At 39.6% G+C, this 25,089-nt stretch overlaps 1 protein-coding gene across 6 annotated transcripts in view; it reads left to right on the top strand.

Annotated features, from left to right (window-relative positions):
* dlgap4b (discs, large (Drosophila) homolog-associated protein 4b) overlaps positions 1 to 25,089 on the top strand; it is a 100,069-nt gene that overhangs the window by 51,387 nt on the left and 23,593 nt on the right. The window contains exons 2-7 of one of the 6 annotated variants that reach the window (XM_026919235.3): positions 11,335 to 11,384; positions 19,298 to 19,821; positions 20,645 to 21,408; positions 21,833 to 22,047; positions 23,102 to 23,200; positions 24,775 to 24,928. In XM_026919235.3, coding sequence (XP_026775036.1) covers positions 19,383 to 19,821; positions 20,645 to 21,408; positions 21,833 to 22,047; positions 23,102 to 23,200; positions 24,775 to 24,928 — 1,671 coding nt within the window. In that variant the 5' untranslated portion in view covers positions 11,335 to 11,384; positions 19,298 to 19,382. Of the gene's footprint in view, positions 1 to 11,237; positions 11,385 to 19,020; positions 19,170 to 19,297; positions 19,822 to 20,644; positions 21,421 to 21,832; positions 22,048 to 23,101; positions 23,201 to 24,774; positions 24,929 to 25,089 lie in introns of those variants that run through there. The other 5 variants (XM_026919227.3, XM_053229873.1, XM_053229875.1 and 2 more) reach the window with 5 other exon arrangements.

Raw genomic sequence — 25,089 nt, 5'->3', positions numbered from 1 at the left:
GTGTAAAAAGGCAATGGAATGGGTGTACCAGGTGGCTTAACTACTGATCAGTTTTACTTGTTTGGAGCAGTGTGTCTGGCTGTGAAGTAACAATCACATTGGAGGAATCAATTTACTGTTGAATATTGATGGCATAATTACTGCTGTGATTGTTACATTTGCTGTTCTGATTGCTAATTATTGTAAAACGTCTCTTCTATTTTGGGCTCTATTTTGTCTCTGGGTCCTTGAGAAAAGCCTCTCATACAAATAGTAGATGAACAGAGCCCCAGACATGCACATAACTGACATCCTTGATTCATCTATTTCAGTTGCATGCTGGCATTCTATACTGGATTTGAGGACTTACTAACTCACAAGTGATGCCTGCATTACACTGTTAAATGCAAATGGAATGAGTCTGGCTCGGAGCATACAGGCCACCATTAACATCAAAATTCTTGGATGAGGTTCTGACAGTGGATGGGAGGATACAGAAATCTTAAATAAGAACAGGAAAGTATTTTTGAGTGAGCAAAGTAAAAAAGAAACTTGGCTGGAAATTGCAAATATCAGATTTAATTGATGGAGAAATGGTTTGAGAAATAACTAAACATTTTCTAGCCACTACATTGTTTAGTTAAAGTGTAATCCATTATGATCCCTTTCTAGTCCATGGGCAGATATTCACTAAGGGCCGTATTCAGAGTCTGTCACTTAAGTCCAAAAGTTATGTCAATATTTATGCGAGCACAGTTCTTCATATTCAGAGTTTGTTTAAGCAGCTGCTTAAGTGGATTTTCTGGGCTCCACATTCAGAGCATTTAATGTAATGTCACAGAGTGATTAAGATGCTGTCTCCTTTGATGCCCTCTGTGTAAAAAAAGCTTAAAGGGATGATACTAATAATTAATTAATAGCGTTATGTTTATGTATTTATTATTGGTCTTGAATGACATTGCAATTCTAATAGCCCAAAACATAAATTTCACCATATTGTGGTTACATCATACTGTCAGCCAGTGGTGCTGGACTTAATACTACTCTGTACTGTGCTGATATCATGAGTTTACGGTCAAGTTCAGAACCGCACATAATTGAGACACACCTCTGTTTATGGCACACTGAACCCTACATGCATAATTCTTGCTAATTAAATAGAATTTAATTCTGGAGTTATGTTTGAGGTGAATACCATGCACAATTTCTGTTTTAATCTTCACTGCATGCGCTTAACTGTGAATACAAATCTGAGAAATTCTTGAAAAGTGTTTTTGGCTTTAAGGTTGCTGGTCCATGATGCTGATCTGAACCCCATTTCCTCATTGATCAAAGAGAAACATACATAGGTGGTTGTTTGTCATGGGTTTCAGTGTCATGTGGGGATGCATCCTACAAAAAATGTTATGTTTACACTGTCACATTCAGAGACGGTACTGAAGCATGCATCCTTCAGCACGCTAAAGCACAGAGCTCACAGTGAAGATTGGAATGCTTTGCGTTGAGAAAGATCCCCAGGCTGGACTCAGCTGACTGTTCTCAGGAGAGAGAGGATGCTGGAGGTTCGTTCTGACACAAATGGAATAGCTGGAAAAGTTCGGAAAACTTTCTGAGAATATGAGCACTGATGGCCACTTCTCATGGGGATGCCGTAGAAGTCGCAAGTGTGTCACAGTCTGTGTGAAAAACCGGGAAAATAACTTTAGTTGAAGAAGTCAGCAGAATCATTTTGCAAGGTGTTTTATTGCAGCTGTTCTCCAAGGGAATACATGTTTTGAAAGTACATTGAATAGGAATCCAAAGAGGCTGTCTATTTTGCCTTACAAAGACATCCATGGTCCATTTTATCTAATCGACAAAGTCCTGTTCCTTCATTGTAAGCCATTTGAATATTTTATTGTACTATAAGCCCCTAATGTTGTGTTTATATTTTCATAGGATTTTGTGGAATCTATCTGACCCCCCAACCCCCAAGCCCCACCCCCCGTCTTTCTCTCTCTCTCTCTCTCTCTCTCTCTCTCTCTGTGTCTTTGAGGAAACTAGGGCAGCCGAGAGCCTGGGGAGTGACAGGATTAATGCGCTAATTCCTTTCATGCACTATTCAAAAGGCAAAAGGTGCTCTTGTCTATAATCCACAGAGCAGAGCAGCAGCCTAAATCAGTTAACCATCGCTCTTTCACATTGCACCTCATCATCGTAATCCACTGCTGACTCTGACTATTACTTCACATCTAAGTCAAAAAATGATGCTCTCAGTTATCATAGGAGAATTTTTGTGCATGCTAAGGCTGTGAGAATCATCTAGGTTTAGGTAGCATTGTAGTAGGTGGTTGCTGGTCATTTAAATATGATATAAAATTTTGCAGCAACAAACTGACAAAGCTAAGGAAAAAAACCTGCTATAAAAATTACTGCTCTGATGCAATGTGTCAGTTTTTTGTTAATTAGAGGTGTGTTTGGTTGGATTTTTGGCATTAAAAATCTTGATTGCTGCCAGTGTTTAATCAGGCAGATTGCTTGTAGATGGCGGCTCCCTTTCCTTCTGTTCAATGTCCCACGAATCAGTAGTGAAGGAAAGGCTTGAGGGCAAAAAGATAGAAATAGAAAGGCAACTAAATGGATTGATGGACACTCACTATAGCAGCAACATCCATATAGGATATATTTATATCCTCATAATATATAGGTATATATAAAATATTCTTAGATGCTTTAATTATTTCTATTGGGAATGTCAAGCCAATGGGAAGTTCATAGAGGGAAGTGTGGTTATATGCAACAAATGGTGAAACAGTATGGATGTGTGTGAGCACAGTGTGATAACCTGGTGGTCTATAGGTCAACTCATCACGACAACAGGACATATGTAGGGAGGTAAATAATAATAGCTCAACAAGAGTGAGAGACAGGGAGACAGATAGAGAGAGAGAGAGAGAGAGAGAGAGATCAAGGGGGATTACAAATGAGGGATTTTCATATTTTCCATTTAGAGTCCATAGTCCAATGCCTTAAGAATAGTCTGATATGCTCATATGCAGAATTCTAAAGTTTTACAACTTTACTTTCTAGCTATCCACTATCTGTTCAGAACAGTTAATGGAAAGAATGACCTTGCTGTGCAGGTAGCAGGGTTTTGATGAAAATGCCTCTGGTCGGTAGATTGGGAAAGTGCTGGTCAGTGGAGAGGCACAATGGCTTAGATTATACCCATCCATCTTCTTTCCTTTGAATCCAATTCCCCCATAGCATCACTATCTGGCAACTATCTGTCTTTTCAGACATTTGAATCTAAGTTGTCTGGCTCCCAGTCTACATTGTTTTGAGACATAATTGTTTTTCTTTTGTAAACAAGTGTCTCTTACGAAAGTATGTGGACTTTTTGGTTACACACATTTGTGCAATGTCAGCTGTACTGTGTGTGTATGTCTGTCTGTCTGTCTGTTAATCTGTTTCTCCAACAATATACAATGAGGGGTAATAAGTATTATATATGATTCTGTATGCTTCCAGTGTATATATTCACTTGAAATTTACACACATATTTTGACTTCATACTTTTTTAGTTTGAACAAAAAGTATGTATTCATAAGCATAAAAAATATATCTTAAAGAAAATTGATAGAGGATAAAAGCATTCTGACTCTTAAGGACATAAATTAAAATAGTGTATATGTTGTACGTAAAAGTTACATAAAATAAATCAAGCTCTAAATATAAATGCTGTGAAAAAATGTTATTGTGCAAATTGTACCTGGTGTTATCATAAAAGGCATTTCCAATGGTTGGGAAGATTTCGACAACAACTAGCAATTGTGGTGAAGGTGAAGGTGCTTCCTCAAGTTCTCAGGGACAACAATTTTAAACAAGACTCAAATGGAAAAAAAGTACAGACCCATAGAAAATACCTTAAATATCCCTGTCAGTACAATTCGTTCAGTAATATGCAGGTGGAAAGTCCATGGAACCACTACTAATTGTCCCCAGACAGGTGCCTTACACAAGATTTCACAATGAACTCTCGGACTAAGGATAAGGAAAACAAGAGAAAAGCCAGCAGTCAGTTGAAAAGAGTTGCAGGACGACCTGAACACAGCAGGAACAGCAGAGAACAATAAGCAATGCACTGCAATCATCTATGCTACTACACCTCACCAAAACCCCTCAAAAGGAGCACAGACATGCACATTTAAACAATCAGAAAGCTTTTGGAACAATATACTCTGGTCAGATGAAACATAAATAGAACTCTTTGGATATAATTCAGCTTGTTTGGAGAAAGAAGGGCTGTGCATATGATCCTAAGAACACTATACTCACCATGAAGCATGGAGGTGGTAGCGTCATGATAATGGGCTGCTCTTCTTTGCTACTCGGGCATTACACACCATCGAAGGAATCATGAATGGAGCAATGTACTGGGACATTTTAAAGAAAATTTAATCTCATCAACCAAGAAACTGAAACATACAAACAGGCCTTGCATGGTCTAGCCAATCTCCTGACTTGAATAGCATTGATAATTTTTAGAGGATTTTAAAATTGTGAGCCCATCAGGGGTAACTTTGGCAAATTGAAAACAATTTTCCAAGAGGAATAGGCCGAAACTGACCACAAAGCTAAATACTTCTTAGCATAGACATCTCAAAGCTGTAATTACTAACAACAGATTACAGATGCTACAGAGTACTAATGTTAGTAATCTGTGGTGACCAAATACTTTTTCCCTATCAATTTAGTTTTTTTAACATATATTTGTTATGCTTATGAATGCATACTTTTTTGTTAATGTTTATATACATTTATATACATTTATATTATAAAAGCACAAAGTCAAAACACATTGTGTGTAAAAATTAATGTAGATATATGCACTGGAAGTATATTAAAAAAAGTGTTTGAATACTTATTTCCCCTCACTGTATGCTCTAGAAAGAGAAAATGAAGCATGTCTTGGCACAAGTGCCTGTGGATATAAATCAATGAACAAAAAAGAACTCACACTTTCAGAACATTATTACAATCATAATTCTGAAAAGATTATTAGCTAGACTATATTTGGATCCCAGATCTTTGCTATTATTCCCTGTGTTGAGAACTATAAGCATGGAGTTGCTGTAATTTAAAGCGAGATATTTAATTATAGGCCATCATGTGTCCTGTGAATATGAAGAAACATAATGTGCGAGCAGCTCCAACAGCTTGTGGTGATTTAGCTGCTAATGTTGCGCTGTATTAAATGTCATAAATGTGGTTATGTTCTAATAATGACACTTTCCTGTTATGAGCATTGAAAATGAGCAGTGATGTGCTACCGGTTTTTGTCATATCCAGGCAGCAGTAATTACATTTACATGTGGAACAAAACGAGCTGGTGGGAGTGGTGTGCTAGTTCAAACAGCTAGAAAGCAAATGTGCTGTTTCACCATCCGACATGGATAGAACATGTGAAACTGTGCACATGATTTAACCAGAGACCCTGGAGCTGTGAGGCAGCAATTATCTGCTGCATCAAAGTGCCACCCTAATTTTGTTTGTTTTTAATTTAATTAAGCTTTTACTAATAAGTAAATTGTACCAATACATACAACATACACTTAAAATTTATGGAAGAGGTGGCATACTCTCTCTCCTCTATCAATTACAGCAACACTAGCCAATCATGGGCATCTGTGAGCTCATGCATGCGGAAGAGGATGGATAGAGCTTTCCTCCGAGACGGTCTTGCCACCACATGATGTAGCAAGAGCAGCAGTTTGAAAAAAAAACTTCACATGCTTCACATGACTCGAAGGAAGCACATTATATCTTTCTTTGCCGTGTGATAGGGGTGACCTAACTGGTGGAGGGAATTTGCCAAGACTAAATTAGGAGGCAAAATTTGAACTCAACCAGTTAATGTTTACAGAATAGTAATCCATAGAATTGGTTGTAGTGTCTTACAGTTTTTTTCACGTTCCAGATTTCAAACCATGTATGGTGAATTCAAATCAATTTTTTATATAGCACTTTATATAGAAGCTTTACAGAGATCTAGATGTCAACTGAAATCACTAATGAGCAAGCCAGAGGCAACAGTGATGAGAAAAAAAACTTGAGGAAAACCAGATTCAGTAGGGAACCCATCCTTGTCTGGGTGACACTGGATAGTGTGATGATAAACAGGTACATTTCCACAGCTTTACAATATAAACTCAAGCAGTACTTAGTGCACTGAAAGGATCTTCAGCATGAGCATTGGTTTTGTCTACAGAAGAGGTTTGTAGCTTTAAATCTCAAGTTCAAAGTGAAGTTATCCAATGAAGTATGGGTGGGTTTTAGGCATAAAAGGTTTTTGGTAAGTGCAAATCTTTAGGGTATCCACTTGGACTATCTACACCAATTTTTTAGCCTATCCATGTGGGACCATCCTCAGCAGCAGTGAGTGATTCCCAAGTGAAGGAAGCTCCAAGCAGAAGTAGAGGAAAGTCTGGAGGGCAGAGGGAGTCAGAATCAGGCACCGGCATCCCAATCAGGCAGCAGGAGTAACATGTGTAGCATGACATAAAGAGAGAGAGAGAGAGAGAGAGAAAATTAGGTATACTCTTGTCCTATAGTGGTTCTTGTGACCAAAGTGCAAGCAGGGACTCCGGCAGGTCTAGTTACGACAGCATAACAAAAAGGGAAGAGACATAAGGGCACACTGAGACATAAAATGACTTACTACCCTACTGTCAACAAACCTGAGTGAACACGTGACAGAGGGGGGCATCAGCTGCAACTGAAGTATGAACGCTGAAAAAACATGGCAGATCCTGACTCAATATTGGCTCAAACTGAGTGTCTTGCAACAGAAAGTAACAATTTTTAAGTTTAACAAAATCCAGTTACTAGTGTTTGCCCCAAATCTGTTACGGGAGGAGCCCGGTAAAGAAATTGGTAGGAGTATCAGTGCAGATTTATTTTGAAAAACGAGACACAATGTCATATTAGTACAATATTACCAAAATCCCACAAGAATATAAAAACTCTTCTCGCTTCTGACACCCATGTGGTGGAATGAGCTTCCCCTGGCTGTCTGAACAGCTGAGTCCCTTACTGTCTTCACCAACTAAACAAACACAGAATAAAGACTCTTCTATTCACACAGTATGTGTCTGGGTCTCAGTGTACTTATGTACCACCATTGTCTCTTGTTTCTGTTAGTGTTTGAGCTTGTTGGTATGTTTAGACTCTGCACAAAGATATATTTTCCAAGTAGGATGAGGGTGTTCAACAAGCTCCTCTCTAATTCACTCTGAATAAGAGTGAATGCTAAATGCTGATGATATAAATGTAATCTCCAAACTAGCTAGCTAATGTTACAGAACATTACAGATGTTCTACAGGTGAAAATCATCATGCTTGTGATCCATATGTATAAACTAGAAGTTGTTTTTTTTTGCTTGTTTATTTATTAGCCACAAACACCTTCATGAAACAAGTAGGCGACATCTGCACTGTGTTCTTCTGTTAGAGACATACTTTTGCACAGAAAACTCAGTAACACTTTATGTCAAAGCTCATGAGGTGACATGATTCATTTGTGACATGAAATATTTTACATGAAATAGAAAAGTGAGAACAACCCTCAGAGAGAGAGACAGAGACAGATGATGATGATGATGATGATGATGATGATGAACTAGTTCAGTTGTAGGACTGCAGCTTGATCCACTGGCTCATCTCTTTTTACTGTGCCCCTATCAACTCTTGTATTCGTATGCTTATGTATGCTGAGAAAATCAGAACCGAAAATCTAAATAAATTAGAATCAGCTCCCAAGCGGCGCAACAGCACAGTTTTTGCCCTATCCTCAGGAGGTCAGAGTGCAAGACAGCATAATTGTCTGTGCTTTCTGGGTGGTCAATTAGAGGATGTTAGCCATTCGTGGGCGTCTGTGAACATGGCAGTTAACACTTTCCTCCAAGTGTGTTCAGCTGCAGTGTGGCATTGCAGTATCATCAGCTTGAAAAAAATGGCTTGTATTTTGAAGGAAGTATGTGTTAGACTTTTCCCTCGCCAATTGGTAGGTGTGATAGGGAAGAACTATGACATGGGTGTGATATAACTATCATGGGTGTCATATAACTATCATTATATCATGGGTGGGAATTGGCAATAAGTAAAACTGCGAAGGAAGGAAAAACAATAAGTAGTGGTCATGTCTGTGAATTGGCTGTGTTCCAGCATGTTCTATTAACCTGGCGAGTGAAACAACAACTAGAAAACCACTTACTTGAAGTTAAAAAAAAGAGAGAGACTTATATTTGATGGATTTCAGAAAAATCAACACAGACTTACAATGGCAAACTTGTATGAATGCACACAACTCAGATGAAGAAGTCAACTCAAGATAAATTAGGAATGATTAATAAATACTCAATAATATTCGCTTTAAGATTTATACAACAGTTCAACATGAGAATGGCTGTGCTTTCTGAATAGACGTTAAAAAAGTACTGTGTGACTATATAAACACTGGTGCAGAAGAACACCAGTGATAGGAAGACTGCTACAGTAATGTGAAGTGTAACAGCAGGTGGGTGTCACTGCATCACTGTGAGCAAATCACTTCAGCTTCATCACTTCTGTTAGAATAAACATGCAGTTGTAGCCTACAACCAGTTGTACACGAGGTTGCCTTTAGGCTTAATGTCATTGTTTGCAATTTTGCCTGTTAATCGCTTTGTCTTTCAATCTCATCCTCAGTGGATTAACCAAGAGAGGGATCCTGCTCCATTCTCTGTGTGTGTATATGTTTGTATATATGTGCGTGCCCTTGTATGCAAGTTTGCATTTCTCTATATGTGCCATGAGATTGTGATGAAATTATCAGATTTTATGATGATTACGATGATTATTACATGACACTGAAGCAAATGACTTAGCGTCCAAATATGCTTTAATATGTAATGCTTTCTATCAAACAACTCTCACTGTCTTCATGTCACTGACATTTCAGGTCTCTTCTTTTCTCTCCATCTCTGTATTTCTTGCATTCCCCTTTAAGATGTGCTTCACCTTACATCACTGAATAAAGACAAGTGGAAACTGGAGTGACATTTAGTTTGTTCACATTAAAAGGCTAATCAGGCAAATGAAGCCATTTTGCTTGCTAATCGCTTTTCCTTTCTATCTAATCACCTCCTTTCTGTCCAATATGAACCTTCAAACAAGAGAGAGATCCTGCTCCACTGTCTGTGTGTGTGTGTGTGTGTGTCCGCTTAAACCTTGATTGGGAGCACGTGGCCCATACTCTCCTGACTGTAAATTAAGATTAGTTACCCTAGCTGTAGCAAACAGGAAGCGGTCTCTGCACCCTGCCTGCCTGATTCATTTATTCTGCTCATTATGTCCTCCTTATTATTTTGAATCAATGGCCTAATTAAGTTTCTGGGATGATTTATATGATCACTGGGCTCTCGCTCTCTCTCTCTCTCTCTCTCTCTCTCTCTCTCTCTCTCTCTCTCTCTTCCCTCTCACACGCGCACACACACACACACACACACACACACGCGCACACACACACACACACACACTGGCACTATTTATGTTAGTCAGTTTGATCTGTTTTTACTGTCACGAGTACTTATACTCAAACAATGCTAACCTATGCACCCACCTCTTCTCCCTCTTAAGCCTGCTACTCCTTCTTCTGTGTGTGTGAGTGTGTGTGTGTGTGTGTGTTTTGTATAAATAATGCATCACTGCAGTATACTCTTGGTATTTTGAATTATGATGTGAATATGAATGAAGCTGTTTCAAAACAACTGTTTTGCAAAATTGATTGTATAATCTGCAATACAAATGTTCTCTCTCTCTCTCTCTCACACACACACACAAAATCATTTGACAAGTCGTTTGTGAAATCCTCCAACTAATATAGCTGCCCTTATGTTTAAATGTGAATTAATAATTAACTGTCCTTGTTCAGGACTAGGTTAGGAATACAAAAGATTGTTTGTAACAAAGTGAAAAAGAGAAATATCAATGCTGATTTTCCTTGATTTTTCATTTTCCATTTCAGTTTATTATTACTGATTTAAATTTTCCATTTTCTCTTTTACAATTCCCAAGCTACAAGCTACAGAAGAAAAGGGAATCAAATGAGGAGGCGTGCACGTGCATCAAGCCACGCCCAATTAGATTAGCAGATAGACACTGGAGAGAGAACAGCATCTCTGTGGCTTTGCCAGTACAGATTATGACTATAAGCTGTACAAATTGGGAATAAAAATAAATGACATGGAATAACATTTTCTTTTTTCATTTAGGTAGAAAAATTCATTGATACAATAAGGCTCTTTTGTTTCCATTTTCACTGTAAATAAGTAATGGAACTGGGGCACAGAGACTGTTTTATTAAGTTGAATTGTGTTCTTGTTATGAATATTGTTTCAAACTAGTGCCATGGCAAGACGACCCGTTTTGTTTTGTATCTTCTGCATCCCTAAATAGTGCTGTGGCACCCAACCCTCATAAGAACAAAATTACTTGACAATACATTACATTACTTTACAAAATTGGTACAAATATATTATATATTTGAAATATATATATGACATTCTGTCATGTGGTCTGGGAATTTTAGACCCCACTGTGTGTACAGTATACCATCATCACCATCATTCCCAATAAAGTTGTATGGCTGTAGAAATGTACATTTATTTCAAAAATGCTGTTAAGCCTCAACATAGCCTGGGGTGTGCAGTTAGTACAGAAACAGAGGAGGTCCTGACAGCACAGAACTAATGCACTTGTACAGACACTCCCTTTTTAATATTTTGCCAGCATGGATGAATGTAAGATTACCACAATAAATATGTAGCCCTATGACCACATGACTGTGTCTTTGATTACTCAGACCCAGATGAGGTTTCGCTATGAAATGTTACACAGGAAATTCTTAACGCAGTGACACTGCACTTCCTTGAGTGGTTTATGATCATAACGTTCTTGTTTTATCTACAAATTTAGTTTAGCTCATTTGCTGTGCTTTTTTCAAACTTCAAGATTCTTCAATCTTCTAGGAGACATTTTATGTAGGCATAGCAATTTAACAAGTCAGCAGCTCTCATTAAAAATGATGAAATATTATGCTTCTCAACTAGAAGTCCCAGACACACAGACGTCACATGAATGAGATGGTGGATAGAGTGACATTTAGAGAGAAAGCTTCTGTCACCAGAGCTGTGTCCTTAGCAAATGTTAACCATTCACCAGGGCTCAAAGTAAAGCAGTCACCTTTTGCATGTGCAGTAGTGTGAGAGTTCAGCTGGATTTTCGTAAGACTGATGAAATTACTTGAGACTAATAAAGCAATTTGTCTTTCAACAGGAAACTGAGAGTTTGTTTGATCCCTGCCACCTGGGTGATGAACTCCAAATGTAAGTACAGCATACTGCATTAGGTGATCTGTGTGACAGGATGTATTTTGTGTCATGTCAAATTCTTTCTGTTGTTTGATGTTGTGTAAGAGCCGCTTGAGGGTTGAGCTGTTTCAGATCACACACCCTTACATTGGCCAACAGCAATAAACACACATGTCCACAGCCATGAAGCCTGTGCATTATGCTCAGAGTTGCCATGGAAACAACTTGTCCTGTGGTGACACGTTTGACAGGCATCCATTAGAGGATTAGTGACAATAGCACAGTCTCTGAGTCAGTTTAGATGAGTCTTCATAGATGAGGACTGGATTTTCATATAGTGCTCACCACTTTATTACCCGCTCCTCCCCAATTGCTCAAACACACATTATGACGTAGCTTTATTTCAGTTATTTGCATGTCATGTCACAAAATCTCTTAAAGTGTTTTATCTGAAATGTACTGTATTACCAGCCTGTTAATTGTACATTATTGCTCTCATTATTGTTTTGGGGCTCTTCATAAGTTATAAAGCTACACAAACCTATATTCTATGTCCTTGTTTGTGTGCATACTGCTTTTCAAAAACCTTGTTATGAAACCCATTGCTTTTTACTTAAATTTCATACACTGGTAAGTTTATTGAGTCTCTAGGTTTTCAGATTAAGCTGTTATAATTTCATACAGTGCAAATACAGTATCACACACAGCAGCCGTCTGATAAAGATACAGAAGACACACCTCATGTGCTTCTTCTAACCCTCAAGGCTCACTGTGGATAAAAGGACAGCATGCTAATCCTGATATCTCTGCTTTGTTAAAAGAAGATAAAAAAAAAGAGCAGGGAAGGCTAAAGGGGAAGAGGTTTATTTGCACACTTCCTGGAAGACTTTTTTGTTGAGGGGTTATACGCTGAAAATTTAATTAGCCATGAAAGATCCCATGTTAGAAATGATAAGCTGATTGGATCAAGAGTGGAAGAGGGGTGAGAGTGATTTTTCATGAGATAAACAAATGCAGATTCTATCGTTCAGAAAGTGAAGAATTTTATTAGTAACAGCTCACTTCAAAGGTGGAAATGACACACCTACATTGCAGTCTAGAGTCATTGGAAAGTATGTTTTTCTGCTTTATTGCAGAACGTAAGCTTTTCTTCAGTACTATTTACATCTCTATTGATATCACAACTCAATAACTAACAGGTGGTACTCCAGGACTAGAATTGGGACCCTGTGATCTACCCATTTAGGGGAGCAACAGTAATTCAAGAAATTCAAATAACCTTGTGTAGTTGTCATGTTTAATATTTGGTTGGAAATCCTACACACTCATCAACTGACTGAAGTGTGTGACTCAAACATTAGAAGACACTGGGTATCATCTCTACCACTGCTGTGCCAGGTCTGTAATACAGCCATTTTCAGTTCCTGGTTATTTTAAGTCAAATTCCTGCTCAGTATGGTTCGGGGTCACTGGGTGACTTTCTGCTTTTTGGCCCCACAGTTTTTCTTAATAGTGTATTATTTCTGCTTTTTTTCACACTCTTCTGATTTAGGAGGAAACAAGGTTACAAAGAGAAGAAACCATTCACAACAATGAGCTACAGTGGGAAATGGGAGAGAGTTAGACTGAGAGTAAATTTAGAGCTGTGAAAATAGAGCAAAAATGGCCCCACCCATTGCAGAATATAATTAGGACAAGGTTAGATTCAGAATCTCTCTCTCTCTCTCTCGCTCTCTCTCTCTCTCGTTCAATCTCGCTCACTCTTTGATAATCTGCACACTGTGAACATATGGTTGCTGAGTGTTTCCTTCTGGTCTGTCCTTGTGTATCATTTTTCTCTCTCTATCTCTTTCTTTCCTGTCACATGCCCATCATATCTTTTATCTCCCTTTTTTATTTATTATATCCATCCATATGTCCATTACACACACACAGAGAATTAATTACCATTCAGTATGTATATATGTATGTATTTATATGCATTACATATACACACTCAGCATGAGATTGGATAGATGTGGCAATATCACAGTCAGTATTTTGTGCTCTAAGCTGCATCATTCTTCAGAGAGAAAAAGAAGGGTGAGGGTCTTCAGTCTGATAACATACAAGACAGAACAAGCATGAGCCAGAGGAACTCATTCTGTCTCAATCCTGCTCTCACACAACAGGGTCAGCTCTCACACAACACCCTCATTGTACAGGGGTGCAAGTGCTAAACATGTGAGCATGAAAAACATACTGAGTATATTTCACATTTATTCTAAACAAAATTGTAAAACTAGCTATCATTATGCAGGTGAGATCATGCTGGTTATGTCTCTAGTGTGGATAACATCTCTAGGGTGAGAGATAATGTCCTCTGCTTGCTCTTGGAGCAGTTCTTTCTGCTTAGTTGTCCTTCTTTGTGGTTATGGACTCTGTGTGTGCTTTTGTGTGTGTGTGTGTGTGTGTGTGTGTATGTGTGCGCGCATTATGTATATGCATTGCCCCTTGGCACCCCCTGCTGTTTGGACTTTAAAAAGACGGCTGAACTCTTTCTATATGAAGTAAAGAACCGAAGTTTGAGAGAAAGACCACACCTGAAACTCCTCCTACATCCACATTAACTTCCTATATATAAAAATCACATCTACCCATTCTGCTTCTCGTGACCCACCACCTCACCATCTCCTCCCCACTTAACTCCATCTCTCTTCAAAGAAGAAATAAGTGGTCCGGCTATTTCTCTTTTGGGTGTTTAGGTGTGTGATGTGTAGGAGAGGTAGAAAATTTTGGGAATTCAGCACAGCTAATCCACCTTTTTGGGAGGTGGGAGGAAACCTGAGAAGCCAGAGGAAACAGACACGAGGAGAATTGTAATGCTGACATACATTTGAGAGACGAATCTGATGAACGTGACAAGGATATTGGGTGTAGGTTTGAGACAGGTTCATTGAACTTAAGAGAGACTATGTACTTCAGACAGGTGACACAGGTGAGCCCAGGACCATCCATGATATAAATGTGAAAATAAAGTTAAACTTTAAACAAAAAGAGAAACATCCAAACTACAGGTGAAACAAACATGGGGAACAGCACATCAATAGAAAAGCATGAAATGACCCTCCAAGGACTAGGGCAGAGAAGGGCTATATATACACACAGCTAGACAAGGAAGGCCTGGGACTACTAATGAAAAGGTGAAGTAACTAAAGACCTGCAGTCTGACAAGGTGGCGCTTTGACCAAACCGAGAAGTGACTAAGATCTAATTATACCAGAGATGGGGTGTGAACCAAAACAGGAAGTGACAGTGACAAATTTAGGTAAACTGTGGCAAGAACATGCAAAACTCTACAGACTGTAACCTGAGCTCAGGGTCAAACATTACCACTGTGCCACCTGAATAAAATTTGTCTGCTAGATTTGGTGAATACATTCTTAGTGATTTGTGATAAGAGAAAAAACACACACAATGTTTAATAAAAAAAAAAATAATAAAATAAAAGGCCAGAGTTGGTTACATACAGAATATTTATTGGTGAAAAATATATAAACATACTTAATGGAGTCATATATAAAAGACAATTAGATATGCATAGATAAACAGCAAACAAAAACTGCAGAATGAGCAAAGAATATAGTGGCAATTTTGACAGCACAGATACATTTAAGCAACAGTAGAGATTGCACTGAAGGTGGTGACATGGCTTTTAGCCGTAGTGTCAGTTGAGTTGACTAGTCTGGGGATTGCAGAGACATCAGTCAATTCAGATTGGCCAGAGATTGTGGAAAAAGAGTCGATGTCCACAATTTTCACTGAAGCTTCACACTGAAGTTTCAGAAATTTCTCCTGAGTTCTCATCTGGTGAAAATAGAGACTAACTGCAGGCAGGCTCATAATCAGCCACAATCAGATTCAAAAACAAAACTCTGATGTTGACTGGAGATCGTGGTGAATGCAAGTCAAATACGCAACTCACAGTGAGATGTGACAAATTCAGATTTATACAGTGGAGTGAACAGGAGCAGTTTCCCTGCCTCTTTGCAGTCAGAAGCTGCTGATTGGTCCGTTGTTTCTTGGTGTGCCAATCGGTTGAAAAATCTGGCCTATTGATGACAGGCTAATATAAAGTTCTGGCAGACAAAGTGTAAAGGTTCTAAGAATTTATTTTAGGGCTAGATCTACACTATATGGCCTAACATTTGTGGACATCAATCCTATATGTGCTTGTTGAACACCAAATCTTGTTGATTTAGTCCCCTTTTGCTGTTATAATAACCTCCACTCTTCTGGGAAGGCTTTCCACTAGATTTTGGAGACTGGCTGTGGGATTTGCCAATTTAGCCACAAGAGCAGTGAGGTCGTGGACTGATGTGAGGCGAGGAGGCCTGGTGCACAGTCAACATTCAAACTGATCCCAAATGATCTGTGCTCATTCAGCCACAAGAGCATTAGTGAGGTCAGGCACTAATCATGGGCGAGAAGAAGGCGAGAAGTCGGGGTTGCAGAAGTCGGGCTTCCGTTCATCCCAAAAGTGTTACGTGGGTTTGAGGTCAGGGCTCAGTGCAGGCCACTTGAGTCTTTCCACATCTTGTCAAACCATGTCTTCATGGACCTCTCTTTGTGCATGGGAGCATTGTCATGCTAGAACAGGTTTTGGCTAGTCCCTGTAGTTCCAGTAATGGGAGATTCTTAATGCTACAGCATACAAATTGTGTGCTTCAAACTTTGTGACAACAGTTTGGGGAAGTGGTCACATATGGGGTCACATATGGCTCAGGTGTCCACATGCTTTTAGTCATATAGCGTATTTGGTCAACTGAGCTAGATTCTTGGTCTTAATTGTAACTATAACATCATATGCATTTCAGAGGAAATGGTCTACAGTTTCTTTTATTGAAGTGTATGATCTTTTTGGTGTGTTTAGCTGTCTTTAAGGTGTAATTAGGTGTAAAATCAATTAGGTTTGTTTGAGTGTGATCTTTAAGATACACTGATATCATATTTTAGGTTGTGTTTATTTGCGTGTCCTTTTGAGTATGTGTGGTGTTTTGCACATGGTTAGCTATTTAAGGTAGGAATTTGCTATTTGATTCCCACAGCCAAATAGAGTAGGAAGTCTTTAGAACATTACACCACTGGACTGAAAATGTGCCAACTATCACTGAGTTCAAGAATGAAAAGTGTAAACAGCTCAGTGAAGTTTTGAAGGCTTGTGACTAGCCAGACTGTGCGTTTGTCAAAACAGCAACAAGGTCAAGTCGGAACTTCAATCCGACAGGTGGAAGAAAGAGACAGAGCCTTTTTAGGAGGATTTTCAATAAATGTTACATTCTCGTGTACTTCAGAGCCAAAAACGTGTACACCAGAGACCATGAGCTGAGCAAGATAATGCAGTCCAGTTCTGTGGGGAATCAGCAATATCAATATGAATGAAAAAACATCTTCATATTTTTACAAGTCTGATGGGTTTAACTTAATAGACAGTGTGTGTGTGTGTGTGTGGTATTAGTGGCAGTGTCATTCCTTCACTGAAGATTTTAGCAGATGGTGACTGCTCGGCAAGCAAGTCCAACAAATACAGTCTGTACACCTGGAGCTTTACCCAACTCCCTCTCTCTCTCTCTCTCTCTCTCTCTCTCTCCCTCTCTCTCTCTCTCTCTCTCTCTCTCACACACACACACACACATACACACACACATTTGTTTCTCACTCTTCTCTCCCTCAAGGGTTTGGAGGCACAGTGGGATGTATAAGTGAATGCAGACTAATCCAAGATTATTATTGCCTGAATTGGTCCTCTGGTTACCTCTGAGTGACTGAATTCAAAATAGGCACTTAATGATTATGAATGAATCCAATTTCATAAATAAATAATACCAACAGATAATACCAAAGGAGCAGAGATGAGAAGTGCAAAATCATATAGGAATAATCATTCATCAGGTGATGGGATGTTAAAGTAAGTGTGTGTGTGTGTGTGTGTGTGTGTGTGTGTGTGTGTTAAAATAAAAAATTAAAAAATTAAAACCCAAAAAGTACCCTTCTGTTACTGAAGTTAAGGTTAGGGTTAGATTTTAGGCATAGCATTCATTCATTAATAATTGTATTAAAGGAGACGCCCTCACAAGGATAGTAAGACAAGAATGTGTGTGTGTGTGTGTGTGTGTTCGTGTTCACACCTGTCTCAGGCTGTATGCCATGTACAGTATTAAGCTAAATTAAATGTTGTTTTGAAGCTTTTGATAGCAAGTTTAATCTTATATATGGATAATCTTATAATATATGGATTTGAATTAATTCACTTTAATGATTCATTTGAACTGAAATGGTAATTTGCTTTTTTTAATTTTCAATTTTCCTCAAAATTCTTCTTTCTTCCTAAGTGGAGCTAGCTTTCTACATTTCTGAAGCCATTTGATGTCCTAAATGTGTGTACTCGAAAATATAATGTACGTGAAGTATTGATTATACCAGAGTGTACCTCCTTTTCCTGTAAGACATGATCTGCTTGTGTCTGTCAGCTTCTCATTGCCAGCCTTGTTTCAGATTTCTGCTGTTTTTCCACTGATACCCCTGTGGTATTTTGGGTTGCCCTCTCTCTTTCTCTGTCTCCCTTTCTGTCTCGTAAATGCAATCTCTATACTGACATGGCATGAAAATTTTCTTTCTTCTTTTTTTTTTTAATAAAAAACCACTGATAAGTATTGACTGACCACGTGAGTCAACAACCTAATCTAACTTCTCCACCCAAATTACTGAAATCAAACTAGCATTATCTTGGGTTTTTTGATGCCAGAGACAATGCTGTAACAAACAAATGGTTTCCTTCTCTCTCTGGCATGTTCCAACATGCCAAGTAGGCAATAGAAGGCCACAGACAGTCTGGGCACACAATATGTGGTAGCAGTTCCCCACTAGTATTGGCTATAGAGCAAGAGTAAGCCATATGACGTGCTTTAAGCTATCTACATGGCTATGACGCAATGGGGACATGTGCTTAGGTGCTTTACAGATGAATAAATAACAGCTAAAAAGACAGCTGTATTTTGTGTGTGTGTGGGGCAGGTGTCTGCTAGTCAGAGTCCTCAAAAAACTGGTGGTGAGGTTTGTGGGTCAGGGTGAAAAATGGCCATCTGTGTAGGATACTCTTTCCTCCAACGTGCCCATTCACTCCCATTATGAAACAGCTTTACTGCAAAAGCTTTACTATAATTGGCTTATTATCCTGTTTACAAGAATCAATTTTATCTGTGGTCAAATATGTGCGTGTCAAGATAGGTGCTAGAGTTTAACCCTAACAGATGAGCACAGTAAAATACTGGTTTAGTACAAATGATGCTCATTCTGACCAATCAATTAAATGTCATCTCAAGTTATGTGTGTCTGTGTATGCTGGTGTTGTATGTTTGTGTCCTTTTGATACTTGTGATGGCTCGTTCTACTTACAAGGTTCTGCTAACTTGCTGAAATTATTTCATGTGAGTCCAACAATGTCCATAATACTATTGCATGAATACTAAATCAATACCACAATTAATTATTCTGTTAAACATGTTTTAGGCCACTCTCTTCTAATGTTTAAATGTGTTTCTAGTCATAAAATACATGTAATATTCAATACTGCAATTTTTTGTTATTATTTCCGGGTTCTGTTCACACTTTCCCTGCCCAGAAATTAGCTCCCTCCTTAGTTTTTGTAACAGATGTGCTCTCAAGGCATCTCATGAGGCATACACAGTTCAGAGGTTCCGTTTAAGAGAAGAGAAAGGCTTCCCTGTTTCACTGCACTTGTGATTTGCCTCACAGGCAGCAGTGAGTTCTAACAATTACAAACTGCATCTTTAATATGCTTTGGATGATAACAGCAATATGAGATCTTTTGACACAATTTTTTTCTCTCTTTCCCTCTCCGATGTCCCCCTTACCTCATTTTTCTCCAGGACATCTCCTCCAGGGTGTGTTTCTCTCCCTGGCGGAGCCATGCTACTACTTTAGGGGTCTTTGGGGGGGTTGCCACGTCTCATCATGAAAGGCTACACCCCCCACCGCACACGTTACCTCTCTGACTGTGACCCTCCACACTCGCCCTCTCGCCTAGATCCATTGTACCCACCCTCAGCTAGCTCCACCCTTTCACATCAACCCTACATTGTCCCTTCTTCCACCATGGATCACTATGGAGCCCTGGAGCCCCATCACTTCTCCAATTCGCCCAGCTCAGGTGGTCTTCCCCCAGACTGCCTTATGCCCCTCAACAACCAGCTGTCTACCAGCAGCACATTCCCACGTATCCATTACAACTCCCATTTCGAGCAGGGCGACTTCTCACCACCAGGTGGAGACAACATTGGGGGCATCAGCACAGGCACACTGGGTACCTCTATGTCCATCGGCATGGGAATGAACATGGGGCTCGGAGCAGGACGCACAGCCATGATCACCAGTGGATCTGCTACTATATCAGGTCAGGACAGGGACATGAATTTCAAATCAAATGCCTGTGTTTACATAATTAATAGGTCTTTATATAGTTGATACATAGCAATTGATACTATTTATTTATAAAAGTAGAGTAAATCTGTTGAGCAATTTAAATTGGCCAGATTTTCTTGTCCATTTGATGTATCTCCCTACACATTTCAACTGCAGTAAACAGTATATGTGGTCTATAAAGCCAGCTTGCTTCTTTCTGAAGAATTTGATGATATACTCTTTACATAGTCAGAGCATGACAAAAATGATACTGTGATTATTTATTTTATAGGTGACTTGTGCTAACTACAGGTTAGTGTAGGAGAATTGTAGACAATCAGCACAACTGTCATAATAATACATTATCTCCAAATAGTCTAGGTACTCTATAAAAAAAAAAGAGACCAAGGTTTGGTCATTTGATGGGTTGAAGGGTTCTTCCCCTTTTTACATGTAAAAATGATACCAATTGTTTATAACCTTTAGAAAAGATCTTTTTTTTCATGACAATGGATCATAACACTAACAATATTTAAATGAAATGAGAAAACATGACATGTGATCTGCATTAAGTTAGCAGCATTAAAGGGAAAAAAAAGGGGGGGGGGGGGGGGTAACAAATTAACAAATTTGGGTCTTAGTTGAACAACATTTCCATATGCATTCCAAAAAAAATCATTTGTATGTTAATACTTATCCAGGTCTGAAAGTGAGTGCCTTTAAATTCCATAATATCCTGATGTGCAAGAATGAGGCAGAAGAGCATAACAGTCTGCTAAAACATGTATTAAACTCTTCTTTCTCTTTGCATCTAGGTGCAGGGAAGATGAACCGGTTACCAGCGAACCTCCTGGATCAGTTTGAGAAGCAGTTGCCAGGGCAGCGGGATGGCTTCAGCACCTTACAGTTTCATCGTAGCACAGCTGTAGAAACGACTAAACAGCAGCAGCGCACCGATAGCCCAGGAAAGATCCGCTACCTGGTCCACTCTGTGCAGAAACTCTTCGCCAAGTCACAGTCACTAGAAAGCTCGGCTATGAAGGGCAACATGAATGGGCGTTCAGGAAGCAGCGCCAATGAGGACAAACACCACCGGCGCAGCAAAAGCAAAGACCGGGCCAAGAGTGAGGGCACGGCAAAACGGCGTCCACGCTCCAACATGTCTGGTTACTGGAGCTCGGACGACCTGGACAGTGACATCATTAACTACAGGAACCCTGTGGCGATGATGACTCTGGGTCGTCAGAGCTCTGCATCAGGGTCAGTGCTGGAAAGCCAAGTGAATTCAAAGTACTCAATGCAAGGCTACAACACCATTAGTGAGCACACACTGAAAACCTCAAAGAGCAACAATGACCTGAAGCACCAGGGCCTCCTTGCACTCCCAGGCCCTGGGGGAGGAGGAGGAGGGGGAGGAAGAATGGCAGTTGTGGAAGGGAGTTATGGGAAGGGTGGGCCCTGGTCCACGCTCACACTGGGGCCCAGTAGGCAGTTGTGCCAGAAGGGCTCAGCCACACTGGATCGTTCCCTGCTCAAGTCCAAGTCATGCCAGCAAGAGCTGGCCTGCCATTATCTCCAGGTGCGAGGCAGGGTGAGTCTGGGGGTATACTGATGGGCGCAACTTGGGAAGTCGTCCCAGACATATAGAGATGTTTCACTGATGCAGAGGGCTTCACTAGTAACATATACTGCAAACAAGATATAACAACAAAAAAAACTATCTTATTGTGGATTTGAGAGGCTACTGAACAGGTATAAATATTTTTGGATGTTAGTAATGAAGCTTTCAATGGTTCTTTGTATTTACAAGAAGAATCATGTAAACCACACATCGACAAATCGAACAAAGCTGTACATATACTACAAGTAGACATACAGCTTACATACAGATGAGACAGTACTGACATGACAGATTATAACCTGAACATAATCTCTGTCATATAAACGTTATCTCTTCCAACAGTATTTATGCTTATTATGTTCAATCTGTGAACTGCGTGTAGATGCCCTCTACAGGAGAGTGGAGCGGCACTCTCGGTCGAGGTGAGATCCCATGCAGGCGGATGCGCAGTGGCAGCTACGTGAAGGCCATGGGGGACCTGGAGGACAGCGATGACTCGGACAGCAGCTTGAAACCCTCACCAAAGACTGCTGCACGCAGACAGAGCTACCTACGTGCCACGCAGCAGTCCCTCAGTGACCAGTTCCCTTCCAGAAAGTAAGTGGGCATCCTGCCATTGACATAAATACACCCACTCATACACACTTACACATTCAAGCTGTGCTCGCTCACATGATAGACAGATCTCCCACACCTTCCTCTAAACAGAAAAACTGTGCGTAAGAAATGTGCTGTGTGTAGAAATATTACGTCTTGTTATGTGGATGTTAATAAAATGCATATTTTCAGGTTTCATCACAATGCAGGAATATGAATGTTGTGTTTAAGAACAAGGTTTCACCCCACTGACGTACAAAAAAGTAACTACTCAAGAAGATATAAAACCCACACACCTGCCATATTCTTGATCACGTCCCTTCATATGTATATACTAATGGAAAAAAGATACACCACATTTATTTTTTTGGAGAGATATTCCACTCGTGCCTGTATAAGTAACATCAATATCAGGAAAACAATACAGTCCAGGAATAGCAGAAAAGCAGTAAAAACTGAGAACATCCTGCAGCTCTTCACTACTTTTTGTGAGAGCCTCTTGAATTCACTAGGGAGTCATCGATCTTCTGAATATGTAGCTGTGGGATACCTGAATAAGAGATTGTCTGTTGTTTATTGTCTGGCAATGATGGCACATGGCATTCCTGATTGAAGAATTATAATGAACTCTTTCTGTCTTCCTAAATCCTGTGACATTTCAGGAATTAAGAAATGCACTATTAGCGTAGCCTTTTTTACTGGTATAATCTAAGCTTTGACCGACCTTTTAAAGACAGCCTTATTCAACTTTTTTTCTGTGTCTGTGCCTGTAAGTAAAAACATACCCAACAGTACAATTGGCAACCTGCAGTGTTTTACAGAACAAGCTTTATTCCTGGTCAAAGACTTTAAAACTGACCACAATTATTTAGCTTTCATTTTTCCATTAGTATATCTCCCTATCCTACCTATCCTGTCTAACCCACTTTAAATCCCTTTACATGTTCGGAATCATTCTCCTATCCCCTCACCTCTGGTACACCATACCTTCCTCCTTATCAGTAACCTCTGTTACCCTCTTGCCCTCCTCACTTTTAAATACCCTCTTTCCCAGCCGTCCGCTAGACTACTCGATGCTCCAGGGGGATCTGGAGGCCCTATGGTCTCCCCTCCACAGCATTGCTACTCTGCAGCAGATCGGACGCTCCGTAAGGTCAGTGCAGTGAAGAGAAGCAGTTCGGCTGCAGCTCCTCACACAGCACACCGGGGGGAGCCGCTTTACCATAGACTGCAGCGTTGCGGTTTATCCAGAGACCTGGGTCTACATTCATCTCAGAATATGAGTACGCAGTGCTGCGATAAGAATTAATGCATTTTCTATTGTGAAGATCCAATATCAGACTCTATCATGCCTGAGTGCTCAGTACTCCTACTATGAGATGATTAATGAGTACGGCTCTGGATTCTACAACTCTTGAGTGGCTTTCTCTATTGAATTGATCCACAGTTAGGTAGACATGGAGCCTACTCTTTTTATGCTGTTACAGTCATAACTCAGTAAAACAAAATGGGGAAAGCCTGTTCAGAGTTTGTGGCCATTGCTCAACCTCACCCAAGATGTCCTTTTTGGACGAATCACAGGAATGGTCATTTTCACTTTAGTTGGATTCATCATTTGTGTTTAATCTCATTTAAATTATGCTACCAGTCAAATGTGCAGATCAGCTACATTTACTAATTTGGCAGATGCTTTTATCCAAAGCAACTTACATCTATGCAGAGCAGATGAATGTTAAGGGTTTTGCTCAAGGGTCCAACAGGAGCAGCTTGGCAGTACTGGGATTCAAACTCACAGCCTTCTAAGCAGTAATCCAGAGCCTTAACTGCTGAGCCACCACTGCAACTGACACATGGTCGGATGTGTGCATACACTGATGGTTAATGAATAAATAAGAGGATGAAACATTTGTTTCAAGGATTTATACCACAGCACTGTTAAATAATAAAGTCTGATTGGACAGTCAGATGGTGTTGATTAATTTTCTACAATAGCACAGATCAGGCAATTCCAGTTGCAAGACAACTAAGAAGTATATATTAATGGTGTTATATATTGATAGATATAGGTTATATTAATAACTGCCTATCTGTAAGGAGACATTTATTTAACATTTATCAAAGGAGTCTTTTGTGTCAGCACTTTGTAACAGTCAGAAGGTTTTATGCCATGGCAGAGTCTTCAGAACAGAGGACTTTTTGCTTTCTGGTTTCTCAGTAACATGACATGCTGTATTTTGTCTTCAATTTCAAGACAGAGAAAAAATAGAGGCTGGTGATGGAAAGGCTGGTGTTGTTTATAACTGCTATAGCGCTTCATAACATTAAATGTAGCAATTAATGGGTAAAAAGTACAATGTGTCATTCATTAATAAATTGACATTTTTAAACATTGGCAAATTGCTGTTGTATGAGAGGGATAAAACAATTCAGGGTATGCTGTTAGGGGAAAATAATCTTCAGGGTGGTAACAGTAACTCTGCTTCATATCAAGCCACATCACACCAACCAATCATTGTTTATTTTCCTATAACGGCACAACCCTGTGTTTTATATATGTCTACATCATGGCATAGAGCTTTTTCATCATGGCTTAACTTATTCCATTTGCTTTGTATTTATAAACGCACACTGGAAGAGTAGAGTAACATCAAGAAATGCTTACTGTTACATGGGTAAATTTAAATCTATTCTCTTCTGCTTTGCTCTTCTCGTCTCTTCTCTTCTCAGTTGTCTTCCATCTCTGCGAGAATTCTCTGGGAATCGCAGTGTGGATAATTTGGACTGTATCGGAGGATCTGTAAGCTCGTCATTCCCACGCTGGGATGACGATGACTTCAGTCAGGGCTGCAGCACACTTGGACGCAACAGCTGCATCAGCCAGGTCAGAGGTCTTCTGCATGTTTTGCATGAATGTGCGATATCAAAACCTGTGCAAATCTTTAGATATAATTATATCTTGACAAGTTGACAAGTGTACGCATTTTTAATTTCATAACAGTTTTAGAAACATTGAGGTCCCATGCCTAAGTGGCTGTGAAAAGC

The sequence above is a fragment of the Pangasianodon hypophthalmus genome, chromosome 2 (assembly GCF_027358585.1).
Source record: "Pangasianodon hypophthalmus isolate fPanHyp1 chromosome 2, fPanHyp1.pri, whole genome shotgun sequence".
Lineage (NCBI taxonomy): Eukaryota > Metazoa > Chordata > Actinopteri > Siluriformes > Pangasiidae > Pangasianodon > Pangasianodon hypophthalmus.
This window is presented reverse-complemented; position numbering and strand designations above follow the sequence as displayed.